We start from the raw sequence: 27,743 nt of genomic DNA, 5'->3' as shown, positions 1-27,743 counted from the left end.
ATTTTCTCTTTTTAAAAGTTTCTAGATTTCACTAACTATACAAATCTTCAGTGGGACCATTTCCGTACTTCACCAAGAGTCTTTCGTTGGGCGTTATAAAGAGTATTCCAGTTACAAAGGGTATATTGATATCAAATGTTTTTACTTACTTTTCATAGATATCATTTCAGTATGGCTTTTTAAGATTATATCACAATGCTGGCAAGCATGACCGTCGCTTTTATATTCACAATACTATTTACCTTACTTTATTCTTTTCCTGGCATTAAGACTCATCAAAAGTAGTTCAGCAGGTATATTTAAGTTCAAAACATTCTAATTCAATGTTAAAGATGACAGGAATAAAAAATAGTTATGTGGAGGATTTTAAGAAATTTGCCCAAAATATGGGAAAAGCGAGCGACCAATTTCATTCTCGGTATCAATTTGCATTTGCGGAGGTTATTCAAATTACTTCTTTTTGTTTGGAAAAGAAAAACACTGGCAGCGGTCCACCCTACCCATGATTATGGGTTTTGGTCAAATATTTATATCGCAAATTTAAGAAATGTAACTGAAAAATGATGATTTCAGGGCCAATTTTTGATACAATCGACAACAGAGAGGGATCTTTTGTTTGGCAATGGAGTTCGAGTGCCGCTACAGCTCCAGCATTATCATCTTCCGGACAGTCACCCTTATACATAAGACATTTATACCAGTAAGTTTCAATAAGTTTCATATTACCGTATAATTATTTATTATTTATAGGTACAATTGTAAATTTGAATCAAGGTTTGGGTTAAGTTGATTGATTTGGACATGATTTGTAACTTATGAATATATCATAATTGTTGCATTGTTTAGAATGTCACCAGCAATCACAGAGGCAATATGGGTAAGCTATTTCTTCATTCAGAGTTTAAGTAAATATGACAGCTTTGTAAATTTATGGCATAAAGAAATTAACTACGTACTATAATGATATTTCACGCTTTTGCTATCATTCGCATGTTTTATTATTAATTAATGTATTATAATTTAGCTTTTGCTATTATTCGCGTGTTTTATTACTAATCAATGTAACTCAGAAAGTTAGTGACTACCCTCTACCGCAATGGACTAGAAACAGGTTTTAAAACAAAACTTATTTAAAATTTTTGTTTATTAACCTATACCATTAAACATTAAATTTTTCAAGAATAGACAATTTTTAAAAACGTTAAAAACGCAAACTGAGCACATGAGTTAAGCTTGCACTAAGCGTGAGCTTTCTTTACACACCACTAAAACTTTCAGACTCTCCGTTGTAAGTTCCTACACCGGCAATTGGGAATTTTCTAGCAACGGTAGCCCAAGTCCTGATCTAGCCAAATTTTCTGCTCCTAAGATGACTTCGAGTGAGTATAGCTGTGTCATTTCATACATTATGGATTATTTTTATCTTTTCTGCGTTAACTGAATATTGCTATTAAAAGCCATTGGTGGCCAGTGGTTTTCGTTTGCACAAACTCCATATATGAAATATTGTAACTCCTTTCTACAAAGTGCAATACATTACAATTAATAACTTTATATATTCTTCATAAACCAAGAATCTTTAATCAAATCATTAACATTTGTCATCCGCAGAAAAATTCCAATACGGGACCTGTGAGAAGGAAACAGAACTTGCTGTGACTAATGTAAGTTTTTTAATACTTCAGCGAAACGCATGTTAGAAAAAAAAACTATTCTTTTTTGAGGGAGTAATTGTTTATTGTACTTGTAGTTAACAATTAAGTTTGAGGGCAAGTTTCCATAAACGATATTTTATTATCGGTTTCCATAAACGATATTTTATTATCGGCGCCGAGAAAGCGCCCAATAAGCGATTATCAGCGCCGATAATAAAATATTGTTTATGGAAACTTGCCAGTTTGAGGGATCGTATTCTTTTAAATAGTTCCAAATGATAGCGATATTAACTCATTAACCTATATAGTAAGTATATAGTAGCGCACATACGGAACCTGATCAATTCATGATGACCTGTTCTTCCTAAACCCACACTGATTGTTTCGTAGCAAACCTTCTAAGGCCCCTTCCAGCCATTGCCACCTGCCACCTAATTAGGCAGGTTTTACATTAAGACTGATAATCAATTTGAAGTCTTAAAATGATTCCTGCAAAATTAACCGAACACCTGCCTAATTATCGTATTCGTGCAGAGATTTATCTCACGTAATTATTTAATCGAGTTGTTGATTTATAGAAAAGCCTGCAAAATTAACACAAAACCTGCCTCACCTTTCACCTACTCTCGGCAGGTTTGCTCTATTTTGGCAGGTTTTCCGTTAAATATAAAGTCGAATGCTGCAGATTTAACGCAAATCCTGCGTAAGTTGAGATAATTTGAATCAACTTGTGGCGTGATTAAACCTATATTGGCAGGGGTTTTGGATAATTTGAGTGTACAATGTGGAATACTGTAATGATCGTATAACCTTATTACTAGGTAGGGTGTAGGACTGAGACTTGGTTTGTGCAAAGCTACAGAAGTACAGAATGCTACATGCCTACATGGCTCTATAGTTTATACTTTTATACATGCAGTCACTAGTCAGTGGCGAAACGACCGCCCGACACTCCGGCAACCCCTGCTATGCGGAAGGGGATGGGGGGGGGGTGCAGCTGCGGCCTCTTAGGTACGTTTCGCCACTGCATATTATCCACTGTTACCAACACGGGGTCTATGATAAGTTTGAGTATAAAAGTACAGGGTGGGCCAAAAGTCAGTGTGCAAACGTTGGCCTTAATAGCTCAGTCACTGAGTGCCCAATTGAAATACTTCCTTCTGGTATGACTTAGTACCACCACTGGTTCGAGGAATTTGTCAACTCGAAAAATATTCGCGTTCATTTTTTTCAAATGGAGGTTCATTTTTACATTTTTTTGATTGTTTGGATAATCGGATCAAGCTAAATGTTATTGAATTGTGTTTGGCCATTCGAATTACGTTTGCCCTGAAAGAATGAGAGTTCTAGCTTCTCAGATGACCGAGATATGAAGCATAACAAGCTTGTTCATTACGTGTGATCAGGTGATTGGTTTACCTAATCACGTGATAAGGTGACCCCGTTAACTACCCCGTTAAACATTATGGGAATTGTTAAGGGTGCCCAATTAAGGTGTCGTGTCACGGTGTCACATAATCACCCAGTCAATTTGTTAACGAGATACACAAAATGCTTGTTAACTTCGTCATTTCTAATCCGTTTTGCCTCATTTTTTCAGATCATATGCAACATTTGATAATCTACCGTCTCTGAAAAAATTAGGCGTTCAGGATTTTCAGAGAAAACAATATAGGTGTTTTAATATTGAATGGGCGTGGTCTAAAATATTCGAATTTTCAAATTTTGACGACGGAATCCTCGAACCAGTAAGTACAGTATGCCATCTGCAAAGCAACAGCTATCAAATATAAAACTCAGCGGAGGTATAAGACCCAGCGTTTGCACACTGACTTTTGGCCCACCCTGTATAAAAACCGATTATTGGAAAATAACTGTTTGCTTAACTTCAGTTCTTAGGTTGCCATTTTTAGATTAGATTGCTATGTTCTTAAGTAGTGAGGACAGCACTTTTTCAGTTGCAGTACCTCTACCTGTTCATTGTTCACATTGTAAGATTTAGTGAATGAAGTGATTCTGAAAGAATCTTCAATTACAATTAATATAATAGTTCTAAATATGCAGTTATTTTCAGATTATGAGATATTTGATCGGAAATTTGTCACACGTTAAAGTGACACTTAATAAGTTGGACCTTAATCGAAATTCGTATTCACGAATTGGAAATAGCTCGTACTATAATTTATAGGTTGACCTCCCACATATGCTCTAAGTGGGAGGTCAACCTATAACTCAAATTATTGCTATTTACCAATATTAATTGATCACTGATGTGGCACTTTTAGCGGAAAATTAGTAATAGAAAGCGGACAAACCAGTTTTGGTGAAGGATGTATATCTTATACTCTTATAGTAGTTGTACACTGTACAGCAATGCTAAGGTAATGAGGTAATGCTGTAATGGGACTACTGCGGACCCTCTACCGGCCAAACATATTATCTCATTATTGAAGGGTGTAGACTGTAATATAGATGTAAGAACTTGCTAAATTGGGAGGTGACTGTTTTAAAATGATCAGATGCTTGCTTACTAACTTATTAAGAATGAGAGGTGATAGTGATTTACTTTATTTTGACAGGACAGTTAAGTATTTAAGCTTAAGAAACCACGTGGAGCTAAACGGTGCAAGTGATATAATACTTGAAAATTGACCCCCCCCCCCCCCCGACAATATGACCAAACAAATATATTTATTATACTAACCCTAACAGTAACCCGATTGGGCGACATCTGTCCGACAGCGACATCTGTCCGACAGCCGAATTGGGGATTTCGGTCAGATTTCGCTGTCGGACAGGAGTCGTTTTTGGCGACATCTGTCCGAATTTCGGATCATATTGTAATTTCGGTTCACATTCGTATTTCACAAACTCACGGGTAATTTCGTGACGTTGCTCCCATTGTTCGAATGCTGATTTGATTCATTGAGATCTGATCCATCGATACGTGATTGACTATTTAAGGACAGGATTGTGCTAGCCGTACACTAACAAGCTGTCGATCACATCACAGGACACAGCCTACATGAGTACATATAGGATAGCAGCCGTATGGAGATCAGTTATCGCAATCCACAATGGCAACCAATCTTCAGTAAACAGACCCAGATCTGCAGCAAACAGACCCGAGAGATCTGGAAACGCTATCCATTCCTGCAAACTAAATCCTCTCTACCGACAACAGTCCAATGATGCTCTGGGACTCTGGATGGGACGAACAGACTCGTCGATCATTCCTTTGGGGGACTCCTAAGAACGCAGATCATATGGTGGACGCGGAGCATTGCGTAGTCAACGCCCAACGGTACCTTCAAATCCGCACCTAATCTCTTCCATCAGCTCTTCACAGTCCACGGACTCTTCCCTGACGGCTGGCACCTCCCCCTCTTCTAAGGACTCATTCCTGGAAAATCGACGACCCTCTACCGCAACATGTTCGAGGAGATAGACACCTGGGCTTCTGAGGCCTTGGGGCTACCAACCACAATACATTCTCATGGACTACGAGCTCGCCATTCACAACGCAGTTGCTTCATGCCTGCCTGCCTAGGTCGAAAATAAACTAGTAGTACACTATGGCTCAGATCATATCTCAAATTGGCAATGTTACGTATTCAAATTAACAGTTCAGATCACGTCTCTAATTGGAAATGTGTTGTATTGAAATCAGATCACAATTTCGGACAAATGTCGTTTTTTCTGGTACCCTGAGTCGGACAGATGTCGCTGTCGGACAGATGTCGCTGACAGGAGTCGTGTGACCCAGTAACCCTAACCCTGACCCTAACCCTGACCCTGACCCTAACCCTAACCCTAACCCTGACCCTGACCCTGACCCTAACCCTGACCCTAACTCTGACCCTAACCCTGACCCTGACCCTAACCCTGACCCTAACCCTGACCCTAACCCAGACCCTAACCCTGACCCTAACCCTGACCCTAACCCTAACCCTGACCCTAACCCTGACCCTAAGTCTAACCCTGACCCTAACCCTGACCCTAACCCTGACCCTAACCCTGACCCTAACCCTGACCCTAACCCTGACCCTAACCCTGACCCTAACCCTGAATTGACCCCAGTGTAATTACATGGGGGGCCAATTGTCGGGGGTAGATTGCATCAGGGGGTCATTTGTCGGAGGGGGGGGGGGGGGGGGGGAGGGGGTCAATTGTTGCGGTACCGTACTATATAAGTATATAGCGTACTATACCTCTCATTTGGAGATTCAGTGCCATGCGTTGTCAGCTTTTTATCAACTCCGGCCAATTTCTTGACTGCGCTAATCAACTCGGTTTTATTGACTTTTAGTTTTGGTGCCAAATAAGCAAAATTCCAAATAACTTAAGAACTTAAAAGAAAGATAAAAGAAACCTGCCAATTTATAAATTTAACGCTGCCATAATAAGATTATAGCATTATAATCTATTTGGCATGGATTGATAATTTTATAACAAATCCTGCAAAGTTAATGGAAAACCTGCCAATTTAACTTTATCACTGCCGTAATCTATCCGGCAAGGATTGATAATTTTATAAAAAATCCTGCCAAGTTAATGGAAAACCTGCCGATTTAACTTTATCACTGCCGTAATCCATCCGGAAAGGATTGATAATTTTATAGCAAATCCTGCCAAGTTAATAGAAAACCTGCCAAATAACAAATACCTGCGCTGTTGATGCAGGATCACTAGTTAATTAGGCAGGTTTTGACATAAAAAATTAAGAGAAAACCTGCGGATTTAGTGTAATATACTGCTGATCTGGACAGGGTAAATTAGATTACTAGGCAGGAGTGGTAATTTCGCAGTCTTCGCTATTAACTGGGCAGGTTTTAGGTTAAATTCGCAGTGGCAATGGCTGGAAGGGGCCTCTTCTAAACCGTCACTCATGCTTTGTAATTATATGATGATTTGATACAGTTTAGATGCTGTAGATCTAAGAGTGATCCCCCTATTATTAGATCAGTGGTATTAACCTTCTTCGGGACAATTATCACGATGCCTTTCAACCGATCCCGTGCACTACAACTAACCTATATAAACTTCTATCTGAATAATTTTATTTCAGGCAGAAGGAACCAAAAAAAGTGATGCTACTGGAACATCGATTTTACAGATTTTAGGAGCACTACCAAGTGCAGGTAGACATATAAATTTGAAAAGAAAACGTGATTTACTCATTTGAATAATAGCAAGTTTTGTTTTCAGTTGCTATGAATTTCTAATAACGAGTTAACTGGTTGAAGTACGAAATATTTAAAACTAAATGGCGAAAGTCAACTACCGACCACGTTGATATATTATTATATATAATAAGAAGGTTGTTTTTCACACATCCACATGAAACTTTTAGTTGGACGATAATATAGTTTACTTTGTCACGCTTATAGAAAGTTCCTTTTCATTAGTGGAGCACTTTTCTGAAAGGAGAAAAAAACACGCTTGTATTATATATGTTATATAAATCATATATAAATATACATGAATATATTATATGAATATACATATTATATGAATATTCAATATATATGAATAATGAATATATATACAGGGTGGGCCAAAAGTCAGTACCCATACGTTGGGTCTTATACCTCCGCCGTGTTTTATATTTGAGAGTTGTTGATTTGCAGATGGCATACTGTACATACTTGTTCGAGGATTCCGTCGCCAAAATTTGAAATTTTGAATATTATTGACCACGCTCATGCAATATTAAAACATCTTTTTTCAGAGACGATAGAATATTGAATGTTGCATCTGATCTGAAAAAATGATGTGAAACGGATTTGGAATAACAAAATTATCAAGCATTTTGTGTACCTCGTTAGCAAAATTGATTGGGACACCGTGACAGTACACCTTAATTGGGCAACCTTAACAATTCCCATAATGTTTAACTGGGTGGTTAACGGGGTCACCTAATCACGTGATTAGGTAAGCCAGTCACCTGATCACACGTAATGAATAAACTCGTTATGCTTCGTATCTCGGTCATCTGAGAGGCTACAACTTTTTTCAGGACATACGTAATTCGAATAGCCAAACACAATTCAATAAAATTTAGCTTGATCTGACTATCCAAACTATCAAATAAATGCGAAAATGAACCTTCATTTGAAAAAAATGAACACGAATATTTTTCAAGTTGACAAATTCCTCGCACCAGTGGTGGTACTAAATCATAACAGAAAGAATTATTTCAATTGGGGACTCAGTGACTGAGCTTTAAAGGCCAACGTATGGGTACTGACTTTTGGCCCAACCTGTATATATCCATAGGGCTTCAGAATAATTGAAACATTTACAGTGAAGCAAACAATCTTAAAGTCGGAAATATCCATAAAGGACGGTTTAAAGAAAATCTTTAAAGAGAATCCCAACTTGAAATCTTGTCTTTCTCTAGGCGGAGACGACATTGAAACGATTTGGTCATACAATACGGATGCACTAGTAATCGGGGTTAGTATTATTTTAACATTTATTCTAATTAAGCAATGGTCATTGATCAGTAAACAACAATTATTTTGATAACCTCGGCCTGATTTTCTTTTTTATAGATAAGCAAAGATGGAAAAACCGTCAAAGCAACTGGGAAGGATACTAATAAATGTGAAGTGACTCTTACAGATGCGTAAGTTTATTTAAAATATTCACACTGTTATATATAAATAATAATAATATAATTATATAAATAAATATTCTCCTATTCTGTTTCCAAATGTTATTTTGTACGCATTATTATTACGCACGATTTAAACTCTTGGCTCATTTTATTTATGTATTTCCAGGGTTGCAACAGCTGGGGGCCAGTTTGTTCTGTCTTTCACGTTTACTTATGCAGCTGATGTTATAAAAACGGTTTACATCCTTTCTGGCAACACATTGGTGCATACATGTAAGTACAGAACTTTCATAATTATGGTTGAAAGAAAATGATCAAAAACACGATATTCGTCTTGTTCTGGGAGCCAAGTGAAGGGTAAAACATGATAGTTCTGGGCAGTAGACCACTAGTGTATTTATGTAAGTGAACACATCCAATTTCACACAGGTGCAAAACTTACATGGTCAGCGGCAAATCTTGACTTTGGTACACATAAAACAAAAGTTTGCACAAGCTTTACAGGACAAATCGGAGCACTGTAGTGAGTACATCAATATAATTTGCATATCATATGGTTGCTTATATAATGCTTTAATCTGCATAATTTAAATAAACTAGGTTTCTTTTATAGTTTTGTGAACATTATTTTTTTCCCTCGTTTGATAGGTATTTGTAAATTCACGTATTAAGTTGATTAATTTCAACTTCCTACAGCGTGTTCAACGCTGGAACTTCCTTCAATGTTGAACAGATAACAAACGGGTGGATGGACCCAGATGCTTATCGCTCTACGTTCATCTACAATTTTCAAAATACAGCATTAGACAGCATGGATGGTGTAGCTTCTAAAACTGCGCCTGTTTCTCATGCCGATGCAGGTTACAGTTTTAAATAGACTTCAATCAAGTTTGTAACAGTCGAACAAAAAATATTCAGTCAAACAAAATGTTAAATTGTACACAAACTTTAGCAAAACTAAGATAACAGCAATTCAATACTCATCCTTTAATAATGTAGGTAACTATTCTGATTTATAACCAGAAAAAGGTTTAAAAAAGGAGCTTAATTTAAACTTTTAAGATTTGTATGATCAATTCAATTTCACTTTCAATCTTAATTTTCCCAACAGAATCACCGGTTTTTGAAAACGATGGAGTAACAGCTGGGCCCACCGTAGTGGAAGGTCTTGATAAACTTTTCGATGGAGATGCCAGGTGAATATTAAACTGGAATTAAACTGGAATTAAACTTGAAATTACCAAGGAGAACACTAACGGACTCGTTTTGGCTATACATCAATTCATAAATAAGTTCATATATAAAACAAAAGCCTAATAAAAGTATGAAAATAAAATCTTAAAATTTAACCGCGTTACAATATCACGAAGTGGAAATAAAATCAAATATAATAATTTAAATGCTAATAGAAATTCTGGATGTGTGCATAAAAGCAAGTTCAAGGAGATATGTTAAACTCAAATACTACATAAGTTGATGGGACGATGAAGGAGATGAGTAGGGGACGTGAAGCGAGGATTAGGGCTTAATCATAGGATTTCGAAGGTTTGAAGAGTCTGTTAGGTGGTGATTACTAGGACTTCATAGGAGGTGATAACTAGGACTTCTTTTCAGGAGGATGTCGAAGGTGAAAGGATTCTGTGAGGTACTTTCCAAATTCAGTAGCATGGAATGAGTTCATGATGGCCCCATATTCTTTGAGCATTATGAGGCTTTTAAGGTTGTCTGAGAGGTTGGACCGGAGGGAGTTGTAGCTGGGGCATTCATTTATAACGTGGTCCTCGGTTTCAAGGATAGGTTTTTCAAAGAATGGTAGTTCTTCGAAGAACCGCATGACGTCGGTGTCTGAGGAGCAGCAAAAGCGACATGTTTTCAGTGCTGTGTTGTAGCGATCTCCAGTGTAGCGACCTTTCTCAATCCTCAGATCGTGACTGCTAGATCGAAGTTTTGCAATGTTAGCTCTTTTGACCCTGCATGGGAGCTGTAAGTACAGTTCTTCACCAAACTCAGCTTTGACCGCAGTGTAGAATGACATTTTAGGCTGGTTGTGAAGATCCTTCTTCCAGTGGTTGACAAATGTTTCGTGTATGTGTTCACGAGCCGCAAGGGTGTGGGGTAGGTGTGGCTTAGCGACAGTGCTCGTCTTGATGATAGTAGACCATGCATCATACCAGGTAAGGTTCAGTTGTTTCTGTTCCTGAAATGTATGGTGCAAGAGGGTGTTCACGTTACCTACTACCGCTTGTGATGCTCTACAGAAGTAGGCAATACATTGAGGGAGGACGGTTACTGTCCAGGGGGTTCTACCTGTATCTCCGTAGCAGAAGTTGTTATTTGCCTTTTTGTGGACACCCAATATCCATTTAAGAATTTTCAAGTGAGTAGTTTCAAGAGCATCTTTTGCTGCTGCTTTGGGAAGACTCGCTTCTTGATTTTTTGAGAGGATGGCTTTCACGATGTTGGTTGATGGCAGCCAAATAGGGCATCCATATGTGGCCACTGGCTTGACTAAGCTATCAATGAGTTTTAGCATCGTGCTAGTGGTAAGGGCTCTCGTGTCAATAGTTCGTCTCAGAGAGAAGAATGAGCGAAGAGCTTTCTTCCTAAGTTCATCGATTGCTGCTTGAAGGAACCGTTCAGGGAGAATTGGATTCCTAGATAGCAGTATTTTCTGACGGGTGCGATGTCCAAGTTGCCTAGTTTGAAGCCGTAAGCACATTTCAGTATTCGTGAGCTTGTGTTAAAGACCATCACGCTGGTTTTGTTGATATTCACAGACAGCTCCCACTTTTCAGCATAGTCATGCAAGCAATTGAGCAGTTTCTGTAAGCTGCCCGCATCCAGCGCTAAGAGTACCAGGTCATCTGCCCATAGGAGGTGACTTACTTTTACACCGTTTAATAAAGGTACATCCAATTCCTCGATTTGTTCAAGTCTGATCGAGAGCTCGTGGATATAGAGTTTGAAGAGCTCGGGAGACATTGGGTGTCCTTGTTCTGTGCCGATGGTGACGTCAATGGCTGCGGATAGCTTTTGAATCAGCTTGACTCGGGTTGAAGAGTTCTTGTACATGTGGCTGATGCAATCGAAGAATTTGCCTGTTATGCCCATATTTCCCAGCTTGAACAGGAGTGCTTCCCTGCATACGCTATCGAAAGCCTTGCGGTAGTCGACAAAGCAGGCGAAAAGTCGCTTCTTCTCTTTCTTGGTGTATTTCTCAATAATGGTATTCAAGGTGAGTAAGTGGTCGTTACATTGGGCTCCCCTCCTGAATCCAAGTTGATACGGTCGGTCCGGACAGGCTGTTTCTCTAAATTCGATCAGCCGTTTAAGGAGAAGGTTCGAGAAGAGTTTGCCGAGACAGCTCCCAATAGTAATAGCCCGATAGTTATCAGGGTTTTGCCGGTCACCCTTTTTATGGAGGGGAGTTGTGATCGAGTTGTTCCAGGGGTAAGTTCCATGCTGGAGGCAGGCATTAAAGAGTTTCACAACGACGAGTTGAAGTGTCTCATTGGAGTTTTTCAACATCTCGTTGGATATCAGGTCATCGGACACACTCTTATTGTTTTGGAGTTTTTTAGTCGCATCTTTGATTTCCTGTAGGGTAAAGTCGCGATTCAGTTCATTGACCAATTCCTTGATAGGCTGCGAATCGTTGGACGTAGGAGTAGAAGTGCCATCATCCTTGGAGTGATTGTTCACGCCACACTTTCGATTGTAGAGATCATTGAAGAATTTGTGAAAGAGGAGAAGATCGTAGATGTCGAAGGGTTCCTCATCTTTGTACTGATCAGATAGCCGTTTGAGCGCTGCCCAGTTAACCTCACCACATTCGTTTATCTTCTGGTTCATCTCGTACAGAAATTTCCCCTTTTTCGTCCTCTTGATTTTTCGGTACTCCTTTTTTCTGAGAAAGTGCTGGTCACGAAGGAAGTTGCTGTGTGGGTTACTGTTGGCATTTCTGTCAGCTCTGTTGGCTTCCCTTTTAGCATGTTTGCAGCTTTGGTCAAACCATTTTTTCTTGCTGGTGCGTTTGCCGCTTTTGGTCGTAGTAACCGAATTCGCAAGATTGTGGTATGTTGCGACTACGTCTTCATTAAGCTGTGCAGCTTCGTTTGCCGTATTCACTGGTTGATTAAGGAGGCAGTCCATTTTGTCTTTGAATGGCTGATCACTCTGTGCTAGCCGGAACTTAGTTGCTGTATCGGCAGAGAGGTTCTCTGATCTGTTCCATTTAAAAGATTTAGGAGCATCTTGGATATCTGGTGATTCAAGACTGGTAGAAATCCTTCTTGAAGGATTTGTGGATATTGACATTGATAGCGCCCTGTGATCGGAGTATTGAGAGATGCTCTCAATTTTCAGGTGGCGGACTCTGTCGTGAAGACTCGTTGAGACGCAGAGGTAATCAACTGTGCTGACGCCATGGCGCTGAATACAAGTGGGTTCACCGAATATATCACCGAGAGTTCTACCATTGAGGATGACTAGGCCTGTCGTTTGGAGGAGTTCAATGAAGGGTCGCCCATTCGTGTTTAGCTTAGGGTCTGAGTTATTGCGTTTAGCCAACTGTTTAAAGAAATGGGGGTCGATCTCGGTGTCTTTCATTTGACTATGGTCAGACAACATGTCGTCCAGGGTGCCAGTTCTAGCATTGAAATCCCCGAGAAGGATGACATCCTCGTTGAGCGGTACACCCGCCAAGAATTCTTGAAGATACTCTAGAGTTGTCATACTGTCTTCAGTTTCTAGACCTCTTCTTCGCTTCTTGAAGGATCCATTAGTGGGTGAGTCATAGACGTTGATAAGATAGGTGTTTCGGTCTAGGTCGAAGTAGTTAGCTTTCAGTTTAACTACAACGATATCTTCCGTGGAGTTCATACGAACATTGGTTACACCGGCTTTTAAGCTTTTGTGTACTCCTATACATACCCCTCCTGAATTTGATCCCTTCCTGTTAGAATTAAAGCAACAGTAGTTACTTATGTTGATCTACCCTTTTGTTTCTTGCAGAGCAAAAATATCGTGGTTGTCGAAGAGCTCACGAATTTCGGGAATGTCAACCTTGGCTCCTTCAACTTTATCCCGAGAGTGGTTGATATTCCAGCACAGGAACTTAAGGGAGTGGCGGGACCTCGTTTGTGTGGGTTTAGTCATTGCTAAACCTGTTGGTGCTGCGTCTAGTAGTTGTTTCATCATTGTCGTGGTAGCTTATTCGGGGGAGGCGCAGGGTCTTCCTCAGGCCCTCCCGGAGGCGAAGCCAGAGCATGTTTTGACCTCTCTGTCTTAGTTCGAATCCTGTGTTGAACGAATAAAAGTTTTGATCGCCAATTTTGTCGTTGGTAAAGGTGAAGATCCTATCTTTGACATCCGGCCTGTGTTCGCGGAGCCAACTAACATGGTTTCTAGTCTCCTCGTTGACGACACGTATTCTTTCATTAATGCTAAAATCATTGGAGGAGGGTATCAGCGCTGAGAAGCATATTTGGGCCTTTGTGGTGTTCAGTAGATGTTCGTAGAGTTCCTTCACATTACCCACAAGGCTTGATTTCTTCTTGAGGAAATCATTGCTCCCTGTGTGGATATAAATGCACTCCGGTCTGAGTCGCTTTATAGTATTGTTAAGCTGCTTTGTTTTTTTCAGCATGTCTGAATAACTATTTGCTTTAAAGCAGTGAACATTGAACTGACTGTTAAAGCGAATATAATTCCATTATTTTATTTCTAAATCTTTTACGTGACTGATATGCATTGTTAAGTTAGTAACTATTAGCAGGAACCCGTCTAACCCTAAAGTGGTGCCAAGACTCGAGACATTAAAATAATTATTACCTATTTAATTCGCGTTTTTGACACCACTTGGGAGTCCAAATTTTGGGCACTAAAATTCTTATTCCTTGGCCAATTTTTCATTTTTTCATGCTGATTTGAAAGCCATTAAAGCATTTGACCCAGTAAAAAAGTTTTGTATATCTTTTACGGTTTTTGCGGAAAGTCGCATTAAAGTTGATGCCGTGGTGTCATTAAAATGGCACGGATCCATATTTCCATTATCCATATATATCGTCTCGCTTTATATATAGTAAAATGGATGTTATTACCAATACAATAAAAGCAAAACAATCCTTGTAAAAATACAAAATCTTAATCCACTTCACCTGAAACAATCCAAACTGAGACAATTGTTTTGTATGGTTTGGCACTTGCCCAAACGAATCGTGGCAAACACTTTTAAAAAGATTGCTCGAATACAATTAATTTCAGTAATTGCTTGAAAGTGGATGGGACTGCATTCATTCCTCCTTGGATTCTTATCTACCTCAACCGACCCGTCCTCATATCAGAGCTGAAACTCCAGTTGTCCACTGAAGCCGATCAAAAGGCTAAACAAGATGATGTTACGGTATTGCTGTTAAACATATATAATAATTTTCGTGATGATCTAGACTTTTGATATGATTCATACCTTTACATTTTATATTAGCATTCAAAATTTGAATTTAACTCAATATTATACAGGTTTATGTGAACACTGTTAAAATGACCGGCACTGTAACGGCCGAGGTACATAGCTCATCAATTTAATCTTACGTCGACTTTTGTTCAGATGCTTTATAATTATCGACAGATACCTTTCTCTTGAGGAAGCAGCATGATCCATATGTGTTTTAACATCGTTTCAATAGTACTACAAACCACCATAACACATTGTTTAAAGCTCTTGTATAAATAATTCAAGCCCCACCTGTGTGCTTTCCTTTGTTTTTATATAAGATATCTCAGCGTCATACACCCCATACCTCAGGGACTGGGAACTTACATAAACGGTGTGGCTGGACCTCTTGCGGAGTACGTAAACATAACACATACTTCTATGACTCAACTTGTCGTCTGTTCCGTCACTGCTAAAATTGGTTCGTATAATTTTGGCATCACCTGGTCCATTATAGTTTGCTAAATCGTGGTTTCAGCTTTTATTGAATATTATGATCATTTTAGTACGCCGATATTCAAGTTGGTTTCAACTGCTGGGTGCCGTTTTTAAAAGTCTAATAGTTCCGACGCTTGTTGATGATAACTTTATTTTCATCAAAGAGCATCTAATGACTAAAAAAGGTCTTACCTCAGTACAAATGCCATCATAACTTGTAATCTCTTACTACCCATATTTCAGCGTTTGCTTCCAAATACACATCGAACATCATAGCTGGTGGTAAGTCGTTTATTAATCTCCAATCGAATTGAAGAAACTAACTTTTACGGCCATTGGGCCATCAAAATTCATACAATTGCTTCTTAATTTCATTACTTTGTGACCAATTTGCATGTATGTTTGTATTACAGGAGGAGCTATGGTGCCTCTTTCGAACACGCAGGGTTTTATGTGGGGCCAGCGGACTAGTTCTGTCGCCCTCTTGCAGAGTAAGTAACAGGTTACCAGGTTACCAGGTTACCTGGGTTACCTGGGTTACCTGGTTACCAGGTTACCAGGTTACCAGGTTACCTGGTTACCAGGTTACCTGGGTTACCTGAGTTACCTGGTTACCAGGTTACCAGGTTACCAGGTTACCAGGTTACCAGGTTACCAGGTTACCAGGTTACCTGGGTTACCTGGGTTACCTGGTTACCAGGTTACCAGGTTACCAGGTTACCTGGGTTACCTGGGTTACCTGGTTACCAGGTTACCAGGTTACCAGGTTACCTGGGTTACCTGGGTTACCTGGTTACCAGGTTACCAGGTTACCAGGTTACCTGGGTTACCTGGGTTACCTGGTTACCAGGTTACCAGGTTACCAGGTTACCTGGTTACCAGGTTACCTGGGTTACCTGGGTTACCTGGTTACCAGGTTACCAGGTTACCAGGTTACCAGGTTACCAGGTTACCAGGTTACCAGGTTACCAGGTTACCTGGGTTTTTTTTTTATCTAGACACTTATTTTACTTCGGTGTATTCCAACAGCCACAATGTTACACAAGTGCAACCAGCCAATTACAGGAAGCCGAAGGATCTTTTTGGCCAGTGACGGTTAAGGTAGTGTGTACCATACTTTCTTCGTCCGAGACTTTGCTGCAATGTGCAGCTCCTCATTTAACCCTCACACCCGATTTCTCGAGTATTCGGCTGAGTAGACCGGGGGGCTGCATAGACCACTCATGATCCTTAGCTGAACGTCGACGACGCTCACCCCACGACCAGGCAGTCAGTGGGTTTCGAACTCGCAACCTAACGATTGTAAGACAGGCGTTCTAACCAACTGCGCTACCTGGCCGTTACTTGGGTTACCTGGTTACCAGGTTACCAGGTTACCAGGTTACCAGGTTACCAGGTTACCTGGGTTACCAGGTTACCTGGGTTACCTGGGTTACCTGGTTACCTGGTTACCAGGTTACCAGGTTACCAGGTTACCTGGTTACCAGGTTACCTGGGTTACCTGGGTTACCTGGGTTACCAGGTTACCAGGTTACCAGGTTACCAGGTTACCAGGTTACCAGGTTACCAGGTTACCAGGTTACCAGGTTACCAGGTTACCAGGTTACCAGGTTACCAGGTTACCAGGTTACCAGGTTACCGGGACTGGGGGTGCAGCTATACTTTCATTGTAACAGTTTGTGAATGTTACCTGGGGGTGACCGGTGAAGCGATACTTTGATCATGTAAGGGAAAAGTCCTTTTTTGGCTTTACAATTTTGATCAAGACGGTTGATTAAGTGACAGTGGTGATAAATGATAATGCATGTTCCTCTATTGAGTAATAACTATCCGATTATAATACTGCAAATAAATGTAGGTCCAATAAGATGTTATTCTGTGTTCGGAGTGGACAAGGATTATAAGACCATGGACCAATACCTCAGATACTGTGGAAGAGGTAAATTTAATATATACCTAACAAACCTAATAATATTTCTATTGAAATGTAAATAACTTGACCTAATATTTATACACATTGGTGCTTTTTTCAAATATAAGTTTTTTTCATCACAAGCGATTATACCATGATATTTTAGTTGTGGATACAGCAACATTGAGAACAGCTGCACAACGTATCAACACCCTCAGAACAGGTAATAGTGTTTATATTTTCATTTTCATTTAAAAATCATGCACTACACATATACCATACAAAATAAATCCTCAGTTTTTTAACATTTTATATCTCGAAAGACTGTCAATAATTAAGGACACTATATACAAAATATAATCTTTCTCCTGACTCAGCATATTGTTTAAAAGTTTAAATTAATTCATATAACTTCAATTGAGTCAATAGGAAAATTAAATATATCGTTAGATCATTGATCGATAAAAAGGATTTACTCTTCATCAGGCGATTCAGTGAATGTACCTAAAAAAGTAAATCTAATTTCCAGACGATACAGAATGTTATTTCAAAGCCCAAGATAGCAAAGCAACACTTTACAGAGGAACTCTGAGCAAGACTGAGAACGGACTGACCTGTCAAAAGTGGACCTTAAAAACTCCTAATAGCCATAGCTATACACCTGCGGAGTGAGTTAAAAAAGAAAAGTTAACAAAAAAAAAGAAAAGTTAACAAAAGAGTCACCAGCGGTTTTTAAACGTTATGTTTTTGGATACTGAAACTCTTGAATTTCACTCTTTCTCGTTAACATATCGTTTCCTGAAACACCAAATTTAGCAGCTAAGCAGCGTTCATGAATAGTATTAATTCATTTCTACCGTCTAGCAAACCCCTCGCTGGACTAGGCGATCATAACTATTGTCGAAACCCGTCGGATAGCGACAAAGGGCCATGGTGCTACAACAGCGGGGGTTCTTCTCCCCGTTACGAACATTGCACCATTCCTGAGTGTAAGATCGTGGGGTATACAGGTAAAATATATATTATGGCCAAAGTGTGGTTGAACGTTTGCTAAAGCATTAGCAACCCTGTATATTATGTGCTTATGTGTAGATGGCAGTATACACATTTTAAATATTGGTTGACGAAAAATGTTGCCTTTCAATATTTGTTTTACTTACACTCAGGTAGTCTTGATCGATTTAGTTCATGAGATTACATGAAATTAATACCATTCTAAACAACTCTATTAAGTATTAGATATATATGGCCAATTATTTGCTAATTATAAAGTTATAACGATATAGGTTTCTGTATTCAAATCTATTCAAATCTATCCTCCCCGTTTTCATATGCAAAAAAATCAAACTAAATTAATCATTTCAGAACCCATAAGGGTCGGTGATGTGTTTACGTGCAACATGTGGAACTTGCCCAAAACTGGCGCTGACACTCCGCTATGTTCTTTCTATGCAGGCAGTATGTCCAGTATTTTTATTTAGAAACCCAAGGAGTACAATAAATTTGCAACTTCTGTTGCTCTGTTTTATACATTTAATCATTAGTCTACCAAATCATACGTTTTGGTAGAAACTCAGTGTCTTGACAGAAACTGAGTTTCTGAGAAATAAGATGAATAAAATTTAAAAGGAAAACAAAAATATTTCAGATAACTTCCACTTGTCTCCTCTTCATGTTAAGATGAGCAGCAATAATAATCTCTACATCATGAAAACTAATTACCTGGGAGCGGTGAGAGAGAATTGTTAATTTTTCAATTTAATTAAGTATGCACCATGAAAGACACAGTCAGTGGCGTAACGTTGCCTGTTGGCGCCCCCCCCCACCCCGCCCAGGAAACCTGGCTGGAGCCTAACTTTGAAAGTAAAAGAGATAGCGTCTTCCGGTTTTTTGCAAAATGTTCGTTTCGCAAAAATAACGTTTCCCCCCCAGGGGGAAATTGAAAACAACGTAGATTTTGAATTATCGCGAAAAGTCATATTTTAGGCCTTATAAAACTGCGTAGCTTTAACTTTGCAGATTGTTGTTCTCTGATTGGCTGAATCGTATCACGTGGTACGCGGTACAATTGCATTCTTGGAATATTTGAAGCGTGCAAATGCAATGAACTAGCGAGCGCGCGCGGAGTTCAACATGCTGTGAAAAGGCGATCACCCTGTAGTAATATCGCTAGCCAGTAAGGATTGCTGGGCGCCAAAAACGTGCCGGCCCCTGTTGGCGCTGCCTCCCCTTTTAGCGCCCCTCCCTAAAATTGAAAAAATTAGATGATTTTGTACGCCGGTAAAATCTCCAAAAATGTGTTTCTAGAGCAAAATGCGCAGTTTTGCTAGTACCGTAGTTAAGTTTTTCGAAATTTTCCCACATTCAAACGACGATTTGGCGCCCCATAAGATTGCGCCCCCCCCCCCCCCCGCATAGCTAGCGGGGTCGGCCACTGTGACGCCACTGGACACAGTCTTATTTACCGTGGTCCATGAAGGAAACAGTCCTTTTTTAATTTCGGTTATGAATCACAAAGCATTTATATTTAGTCAAAATCAAACGTCAAAAAATGGAAGATGGGGACACTTATTTGTATTTCTTTAAATTTAAATGATACTTATCACTATATCAGCAATCAGCATCGCAACTTTACAAAAACAAACCGAACATTAATACTATAGATTAGTGTTGAATTATAACCACCGGTGGTTTTCGTTGAAGAAAAGAACTAATGTTTTAGCATTACAACCATTTATTAATTAACACAAATTAGAATATTTGCAGATAGGCAGTTAATGCTGTAAAAATATTCGGTTGGAATAATTTTAGCATCCAGTAAAAACTAACATATCCAAAATAAATATACAAGCTTATTTTGACAGCAAAAATGGGACGTCTAAATTTAAGTCGTTCAGTTTCATTAACGATTTTCAACTTTTTCAAGAAAGTGTACAATTAATATTTCCAGGAAACACAAGCTTTTACTGCAACACCCCCTTCAAATTGGATCCATAACAGTGGACAGGTCAGCGTCGAGTTTCACATCGAACACGACGGCTTCTCCATATACATAAATGAAGTCTTTATAAAATACGTAAGTATCAAACTGGCATTACAATTTATAAAGAAATTGTCAAGTTTTTGCTTATATACCAGATATAAGTAATTTATTAATGTCAAGTGACATGAAATTAAAAGCTTTCTCCTCAGATGTTGAATAGAGAAATTCACTGGAACCAGGCATCGATAGTGGCATGTCACACGTCTTGCATTGATGTCACCTGGAGACGAAGTATGTGAAATAATTTAACTTTTTTTTATTTAATAATTTAATAACTTTTTAAATCTCTTGGTTTCATGGACACATAAGGGGATTGTTATTTTGGTATCTAAAACAAAAATAACTATAAATTATAGAGATCAGTTTTGTAATATTGCTTTAAGATTTTTTTTCTTTGTACTGCATTACATTTTTGGTAACAGTTTCCAATCATAACAGGGGTAAACTATGCATTTAACAAGCCAACTAGACAAGTATCCACCTTCAACGGGGGGCACTCTGGGTATGCTGTAGATGGAATTGCTAATACCACCGGATTTTATAGGTATAAATCACAAATTTAGCTTTTTGATATGCAAACAGTTTTAGTGTGAATGAAAAACAAATTTAAATCAACTCAGAGTAGAATATTTCAGATAACGAAACCTTTCAAATGAAACACCGAAGAAACTTTTGCTAAAATACCACGAATCAACAAAAAAGCTTTTAACTTTTTAATTACAAGTAAAATAACGGGAAATAGATCAAAAAGTAATTTTGCCGCTAATCGTGTTTCAGTTTGTGCACCACGACAGAGAACACCACATCCCCTTGGTGGGAAGTCGACCTTCTGGTGCCTGTGAAGGTTGCATATGTTGACATCTATATCAAGGATTATGATCTGTTTAACGAGAGACTTGAAGTGAGTAGTATTTTTGATTAGTTTAATCGAATCATCAGATAATTGATCAGATAATCGATCATTAAATTAACAAGACTGATTAAAAAAATAAAAAAATAAAGAAAAAAAGAGAAAAAAATACTGATTATTTTTAATCGAAATGAATCATCTTGAATTGTGTTTTTAAAGTTTAGGATATTTATGAAGATATAATAATCTCGCATCCGTAACAGTGAGGTCATGTTAACTTTTCAAAAAGCTTATACGTAATAAACAATAAACATTAATACCTTCGTCAGGTGTATGTTGGAAATCAAAAATGTCCTGAAACTCTAACGTTTTCGAACTCAACTGCAAAGTACAGAATCCACTGCGATTACTTGGAAGGGTGTTCTGTAAAAGTTCAATCCGTATGGAAGAACAGGCTAAATCTCTGTGAAGTACAGGTTTACAGCGTAAAGTACAAATGAATCTGATACCTGTTATATTTAAATTCAGAAAACGAATCTAAGAAAATATAAAGAATCCAATAAATCTTTAATTTCTTTTCTAAATTCTCATACGAAATTTGTGTACAGGTATACGGTGAGAAAATAGGCGAGTCGACAAAATGCCAACCATTATCCAACACAGATCTAGGGGCACCAATGCAACAGGAAAATTGCTATTTTGATCGACTAACTGGTAAAAAATTGGCAACTAAAGGCACTCTCGAGTTCTCAAGCTTGACTGATGCAGCCAGAGCTTGTCTACCAGGTGAACATTATTATTATTATTATTCTGGGCTCAGAAACATCATGCAGTAAACTTATATCTCCCTGATCAACATCATCATCATGGTAACATATTATAATCTTCACAAAATACATTATATCTTATAATGCTTTTGGATGCGAAGGAAACACACAACATAAAGCTTGAAATCTTCGTAAAACTACATCATTAGAGCTTTAGAGCCTTAAATTATTTGTTATATAGTAGTGTTGAAAGTATTAATATATTGTATCTTTCAGCTTTCCGTAACTTACTGCTCCGGAAGCCTATTTATTTTGATTCTGCTGGAGCTACAGCTACTCAGAAGAACATGCACTTGTTAGTTGATGGAAACAAGTGGAAAACATTTACCGCTGCTGGAAAACTGTGAGCAAACAAAATCATTTCTACTTGATCAAACTGATTGCAAAAACGTTGCATCCATTAATTTTGGTGTTAACAGAATTTTTAATTAATCCATGTAGATAGTAATGCGTTAGATAAATCCCTTTATAGGAGTCTATCTGATTTTTAATTCAACCAAACTATATAAATTTGTGTGCTTACAGATTGGAATGCACTGCCAGTGAAAAAGTGGGGAACTATATTATTCACAAGCTGGAAGGAAACTATAACATATCTTATATTATTCTTTATGGGAGTTACGTTGCCATAGATGTCACGGTAGGAATCAATCATGTTTGAAATAAAAAATTTGCGATTATTAGAAATGAATGTTTTGACAATAGGCTCTGTACACCTTCTCTTTGTCATTTTATTTCGTTAAAAAGTATATTCCGTGGAAGCAAGGCTGACATAAACTTATTAGATTCGTTTCTCTTTTGAATGATTGAATATTCAATATTCGAACCTAATAAGGTATACAATAATCCAGGTTAAGGCTGGTTCAACGGAATGCACAAGTGGCACCATCCCCTCTGTGTACATACCATACTACGTATACTACTGTGATCCCACTGTAACTGTTGCTGCAGTTACTGTCACAGCGGTTACCGAAAAAGGCATTGATCTCTGTGAGATAGAAGCTTATGGTGAGTGAATATGGATTTGAGATTGTATATAAACACAATTTTAGATGTTTGATGGCTCAATGTGGGATTCTAGTTAAACGGTTTCACTATCAATACACCCAACAATTGACTGTCAAACAAATAGTTTCTATTCGGGGTAAACAAATACTTGGTTCAGTTTTTTGAAAAAAATTGTATCATGCTATTTCATAACTATTTATAACCTTGTAACACAGTTATGTTTCATAGACTTGACGAACCACGCCGCAAAGGGTACCGTCACTACACCGAATGATAAAGCAGAGAAAACAGACGATACTAAAACAGACGATACTAAAACAGATGATACTAATAAAGATAAACGAAGTGCCACAATTTCGGAGACTTTAACTGTTGTCATTGATGAGGACCAAAGGTATTTCACTGTAATGTCACCGATGTTAATAAATGTTTTAATACTTTCAACACTACTATATAACAAATAATTTGAGGCTCTAATGATGTAGTTTTACGAAGATTTCAAGCCTTACGTTGTGTGTTTCCCTTCGTGTTCAAAAGCAATATATGATCATAAATGTTCTTTTTTGTAATTTCAAAGTTATCGACTACGCTATTATTCTGGAGCATAAACAGCTGAACTATCCTTTGGAATGATATTATTGAAAAATTAAAATTTCAGCACATGTTTGAACTTGAATACTTTGAAAAAGAGCAGCAATTTGTTGATCACGATGGTGGACACGATCAGAGTTTACCAAATTATCTTATCAAGTGCTGGCATTGACACCTCTATGGACGGAACGATGGTGAATTATTCTCACACAGCCTCTTTAATTGTAGTTATACAATTCAGAAACCATCATGAGAATTTTAAAAGTTACTACCTGTGAGAATAAGTAATGATCTGTGGTCATTAATTAACGAAAGATCTTTTACATCAATCAGTAGATCCCACTGTAAATAACAAACTTAACTGTTACCAGCTGAATACGATTTACACATGTATTTTGAAAGCTCCTGCTAAAACAAACTTTTCGTATCACTTATATTAATGCTTTTCAAACAAAGTTACAACGAATTCTTCATGTTATGCATCCTGAGTTTGGACAGGATATGACCCGTTTCAAATATTTCCATCACGTTACATTTCACAATTCTCAATAAATGTAATAAATTTGTGGTGTTGTAATTATAGTTTTAAACAATCCCCCTCCAGGTAAACTTTTATCTCCAACCTATTCTGCGGCAAGATAGGTTTGAGGTAACTGTTTAAGTCAAGTCAATATTATCCGACACCGCACAGTAAAAAAAATGTTTGGTTGTTCCTGACCCTATAAAGCAACTAATATGATCTCTAATTATTTGAACAAATAATGGTAACCACCCTGATATTGGCAGGTGTATGCTGGAGATTACCTCTGCGGTACAGTTCGAGTACAGGTGTCTGGTATGGTGGATCATGTTATCCATTGTGGTGACACGGTATCAAACACAGTCCACATTGTCAATCCTAATTCGTATATTCTGTGTGAAGTTAGGATCTTTGGTGAGTTTCAAACTAATTCGTATATTCTGTGTGAAGTTAGGATCTTTGGTGAGTTTCAAACTAATTCGTATATTCTGTGTGAAGTTAGGATCTTTGGTGAGTTTCAAACTTCTTTTCCTAATTCGTATATTCTGTGTGAAGTTAGGATCTTTGGTGAGTTTCAAACTAATTCGTATATTCTGTGTGAAGTTAGGATCTTTGGTGAGTTTCAAACTTCTTTTCCTTATTTTTTGTTTTTAAATCCTTAATAAGTATCTCAAATGTTTGTATTATAACTCACTACACCATGTTTAACTTTAACATAAGCTATTAATTAGGATTATATTGCGATTGTCGCTCTGTCTTGATTAATACAGTTTGTTTCGCAGAATTTGTTAATGATTAGTGTTTAATAACAAACAGGTGACCCTCCTTGTGACGGCATAGTATACGAACCAGAAACCAAGAAGTATGCGATATACACGGGCGAACTAGCTGATGATTCTACTGGAAGATATGCTTACAAGAAAACTTGTTAGTGATCTATATTTTTATATCCTTGCCTTCCTGGGTAATACAAACTTTGACAAAGTTCAAAAATTTAAGATTAGGTAAATTTTTTTCAGAAGCCGAAAAAGTGTGGAGTTTCAGTTTATGACAATATTTTTTGATGCTTTTCATGCAAAGTTACAGCGAATTCTTCATGTAGTGCATCCTGGGTTTGGACAGGATATGACCCGTTTTAAATATTTCCATCACGTTACATTTCATAATTCTCAATAAATGTAATAGATTTGTAGTGTTGTAATTAGTTTATATTTCAGGTAGCAACTGTGACTTGATCATTAACAACCCGTATGTTATTGGTTTAGATAGTCGGTTTTGGACAGACAAATTGGCTCTGTCCTACGGAGACACCGTCACTGGCGACTTCGTCACTTCAAAAAACCTGTACGATTTCTTAGTCACCAGCATCAATTGATCCATTTTTCTTTTCTTCTCATTACATTGTTCTATTTCAGTCCAGATGTAAATTTTCGGGCAGCATCTTTCTTTTCTAAGGAACTGCAACCGACTTCACTTTTCCAATACCGGATATTACCTGATAATACCTGACAATACCTGATAATACCTAATAATACCTGTTAATACCTGATAATACCTGATAATACCTGATAATACCTGATAATACCTGATAATACCTGATAATACATGATAATACCTGATAATACCTGATAATACCTGATAATACCTGATAATACATGATAATACATGATAATACCTGATAATACCTGACACTACCTAATAATACCTGATAATTCCTGATAATACCTGATAATATCTTTTAATTTCTACTACCAGGGCAATGAACACGGCAGGTTGGAGTGGATATTTGATGTTTGCAAAGACCGGCAGTCGAGCTGCTACGGACGATTTATTCCGATTTTTGTATCATGCTTCGAAATCGGAGTGGGTTACAATGTCTGTTAGTGCTTTTCCTTTCCTTAAAATTTGGTAGTAGAGAATATATAAACATGGCTAAGCTTCCGATTTTTTTACATAAATTGATTGGTCTTCTTAATATATAAATGTAAGCCGTTAATTCCACATTATAATTAGAAAGTTATCATATGATCCGTTAATATTTTTAACAATAAGAATATTTTTATTGTAGAACGTATTTCAGTTACACTCGAATGTTCAAAATAAGAAAGTGATCACTACAGTTCCTGACGATGTGAAGAACTGGAAGGATTGGAGCATGGAGACTCAGTTCACTGAGGACAAATTCATTTTCAAAATAGGGACAGAAACTGTGTTTGAAAAAGATTGGGCTAATATGAACAATTTAAAACCGAACGACTTTAAAATCTTTGGACACTGGCACAGGGCGCATAGTGGAACATGGAAACGACTTTCGATATGTCAAGGTACAATTTCTATTATAGTAATCACTAAGCATGACAGTACTATGCATTTATATTGATTTTAAAATTGTATGTAATCGTAAACACATATACAAACAAATTTTACCGAATTAAAACTTAGTGTGTGTGTTTGAGAGATTTGTACAACATTCCTGTAATATTTCAAATTATATTCAAAATGTTAAAAAAAAACCCCACAATTTCGTATTCTAAGGTACGTGTCCACTCCTGGAAGCAAGTAAGATAAAAGGAACGACCACCTACTCTCGTGGTCCAAGAAGACATTCTGTTTCACAAACTAAGTGCACAACAGCTTGTTACGAGCCTCAGGTACATTGTTTATAACACATGTTACGAGCCTCAGGTACATTGTTTATATCACGTGTTACAAGCCTCAGGTACATTGTTTATATCACGTGTTACGAGCCTCAGGTACATTGTTTATATTACGTGTTTCTTATCAATCGTGCGTAAAACGTTTACAGAGTTACAGCTGTCAGGTCGCATATTACGCGTTGAAAAAGGTTTCTATCAAACGTATATGGCACATCTAAATTTAAGGAGAATAGTGACAAATACTAATGCAGTTATATTCTGCATAAAAGTACATATATATTGATATATTAATAAATTTCTTAATTAAGATTACTATTAATATTATGAAATGTTACAGGGTGGTTCAGCCATTAATATGTGCAGTTTAGAAAACGTGTGGTTGCCCAGTTTGAGTCCTGCCTGCGTTCCACCAGGTAATAATATGCGTTTTTAAATGTTTGATTCACTCAACGATATGACTATTTTGTATTTCAATTTTTTTCTTCTTTACTTTACAGTATATAATATGACTCATAGCTAGAGATAGTTGATATGCGATAACAGTAATATATAATAAAACGCTTCAAATATTATTGATTAAATACAAGCGCGCTATATGTAGCTGCTAGCATACTTGTATCATTTACTTTGAAATCAAGTTTATTCGGATCTATATATTTATTGATTGTGTATTGAATAAATGAATTGGTGATAAATAATAAAATTGTCTTTTCTCAAAAACAAATTGTCTTTTTTCAATATATGGCAATCAATTTAACGAATAAATAATACCTGGCTGTATTTATTTATTTACTATTTTCAGACCTATCCTGGCATATCATTGCTACTGCAAGCGGTAAATGCTGGTACCCTAAAACAATTCCGGTTGTAGAGGATACTGGAATACAAGTTTCAAGTTCAGGATGTAATGATGGTATGTAATAAATTAAAATATTCCCTTTTATCTGGCTAATGGCTAAAAATATTGATTTCCACCTTTTGTGATATCATTTGATAATGAAATTCAGGTAATAGCAGGGATGTTTAGAGTGTGCAGTTATCTTAAAAATAAATGTTACTATGATGTTTACATAATTTTTCTCACTCCAGCTGCAGTCTGGTAATGTTGAGCCTCAGGAATATTTTTC

The 27,743-nt window shown here is 37.6% G+C and overlaps 4 protein-coding genes across 4 annotated transcripts in view; 2 read left to right on the top strand and 2 right to left on the bottom strand.

Moving 5' to 3' along the window:
- Positions 1-3,897, bottom strand: part of LOC134824000 (major surface-labeled trophozoite antigen 417-like) — a 55,608-nt gene extending 51,711 nt beyond the window's left edge. Inside the window, exon 1 of the mRNA XM_063835627.1 lies at positions 3,881-3,897. The gene's annotated coding sequence lies outside the window, so the exon portion shown is untranslated. The remainder of the gene's footprint in view (positions 1-3,880) is intronic.
- Positions 1-27,743, top strand: part of LOC134824511 (uncharacterized) — a 44,716-nt gene that overhangs the window by 2,390 nt on the left and 14,583 nt on the right. Inside the window, exons 5-47 of the mRNA XM_063836418.1 lie at positions 52-120; positions 574-700; positions 847-877; positions 1,071-1,111; positions 1,279-1,379; positions 1,612-1,664; positions 6,724-6,796; positions 8,059-8,114; positions 8,213-8,286; positions 8,444-8,550; positions 8,707-8,800; positions 8,974-9,137; positions 9,389-9,473; positions 14,542-14,680; positions 14,797-14,841; positions 15,083-15,191; positions 15,452-15,490; positions 15,622-15,699; positions 17,067-17,147; positions 17,287-17,343; positions 17,650-17,788; positions 17,985-18,130; positions 18,486-18,578; positions 18,769-18,851; positions 20,071-20,196; positions 20,313-20,394; positions 20,602-20,707; positions 20,941-21,064; positions 21,343-21,489; positions 21,622-21,799; positions 22,057-22,183; positions 22,366-22,480; positions 22,692-22,848; positions 23,077-23,242; positions 23,507-23,633; positions 24,226-24,373; positions 24,776-24,886; positions 25,177-25,303; positions 25,715-25,838; positions 26,040-26,283; positions 26,495-26,610; positions 26,954-27,029; positions 27,419-27,529. Coding sequence (XP_063692488.1) covers positions 52-120; positions 574-700; positions 847-877; positions 1,071-1,111; positions 1,279-1,379; positions 1,612-1,664; positions 6,724-6,796; positions 8,059-8,114; positions 8,213-8,286; positions 8,444-8,550; positions 8,707-8,800; positions 8,974-9,137; positions 9,389-9,473; positions 14,542-14,680; positions 14,797-14,841; positions 15,083-15,191; positions 15,452-15,490; positions 15,622-15,699; positions 17,067-17,147; positions 17,287-17,343; positions 17,650-17,788; positions 17,985-18,130; positions 18,486-18,578; positions 18,769-18,851; positions 20,071-20,196; positions 20,313-20,394; positions 20,602-20,707; positions 20,941-21,064; positions 21,343-21,489; positions 21,622-21,799; positions 22,057-22,183; positions 22,366-22,480; positions 22,692-22,848; positions 23,077-23,242; positions 23,507-23,633; positions 24,226-24,373; positions 24,776-24,886; positions 25,177-25,303; positions 25,715-25,838; positions 26,040-26,283; positions 26,495-26,610; positions 26,954-27,029; positions 27,419-27,529 — 4,596 coding nt within the window. The remainder of the gene's footprint in view (positions 1-51; positions 121-573; positions 701-846; positions 878-1,070; positions 1,112-1,278; positions 1,380-1,611; positions 1,665-6,723; positions 6,797-8,058; positions 8,115-8,212; positions 8,287-8,443; positions 8,551-8,706; positions 8,801-8,973; positions 9,138-9,388; positions 9,474-14,541; positions 14,681-14,796; positions 14,842-15,082; positions 15,192-15,451; positions 15,491-15,621; positions 15,700-17,066; positions 17,148-17,286; positions 17,344-17,649; positions 17,789-17,984; positions 18,131-18,485; positions 18,579-18,768; positions 18,852-20,070; positions 20,197-20,312; positions 20,395-20,601; positions 20,708-20,940; positions 21,065-21,342; positions 21,490-21,621; positions 21,800-22,056; positions 22,184-22,365; positions 22,481-22,691; positions 22,849-23,076; positions 23,243-23,506; positions 23,634-24,225; positions 24,374-24,775; positions 24,887-25,176; positions 25,304-25,714; positions 25,839-26,039; positions 26,284-26,494; positions 26,611-26,953; positions 27,030-27,418; positions 27,530-27,743) is intronic.
- The window catches only part of LOC134824001 (uncharacterized), a 123,641-nt gene that overhangs the window by 86,633 nt on the left and 9,265 nt on the right, over positions 1-27,743 (bottom strand). The gene's annotated exons all lie outside the window — the stretch shown is intronic.
- Positions 23,299-27,743, top strand: part of LOC134824002 (actin-binding LIM protein 3-like) — a 69,703-nt gene continuing 65,258 nt past the window's right edge. Inside the window, exon 1 of the mRNA XM_063835631.1 lies at positions 23,299-23,318. The gene's annotated coding sequence lies outside the window, so the exon portion shown is untranslated. The remainder of the gene's footprint in view (positions 23,319-27,743) is intronic.

This window comes from Bolinopsis microptera, chromosome 12 (genome assembly GCF_026151205.1).
Source record: "Bolinopsis microptera isolate Bmic1 chromosome 12, MBARI_Bmic_1.0, whole genome shotgun sequence".
Taxonomy (NCBI): Eukaryota; Metazoa; Ctenophora; class Tentaculata; order Lobata; family Bolinopsidae; genus Bolinopsis; species Bolinopsis microptera.
This window is presented reverse-complemented; position numbering and strand designations above follow the sequence as displayed.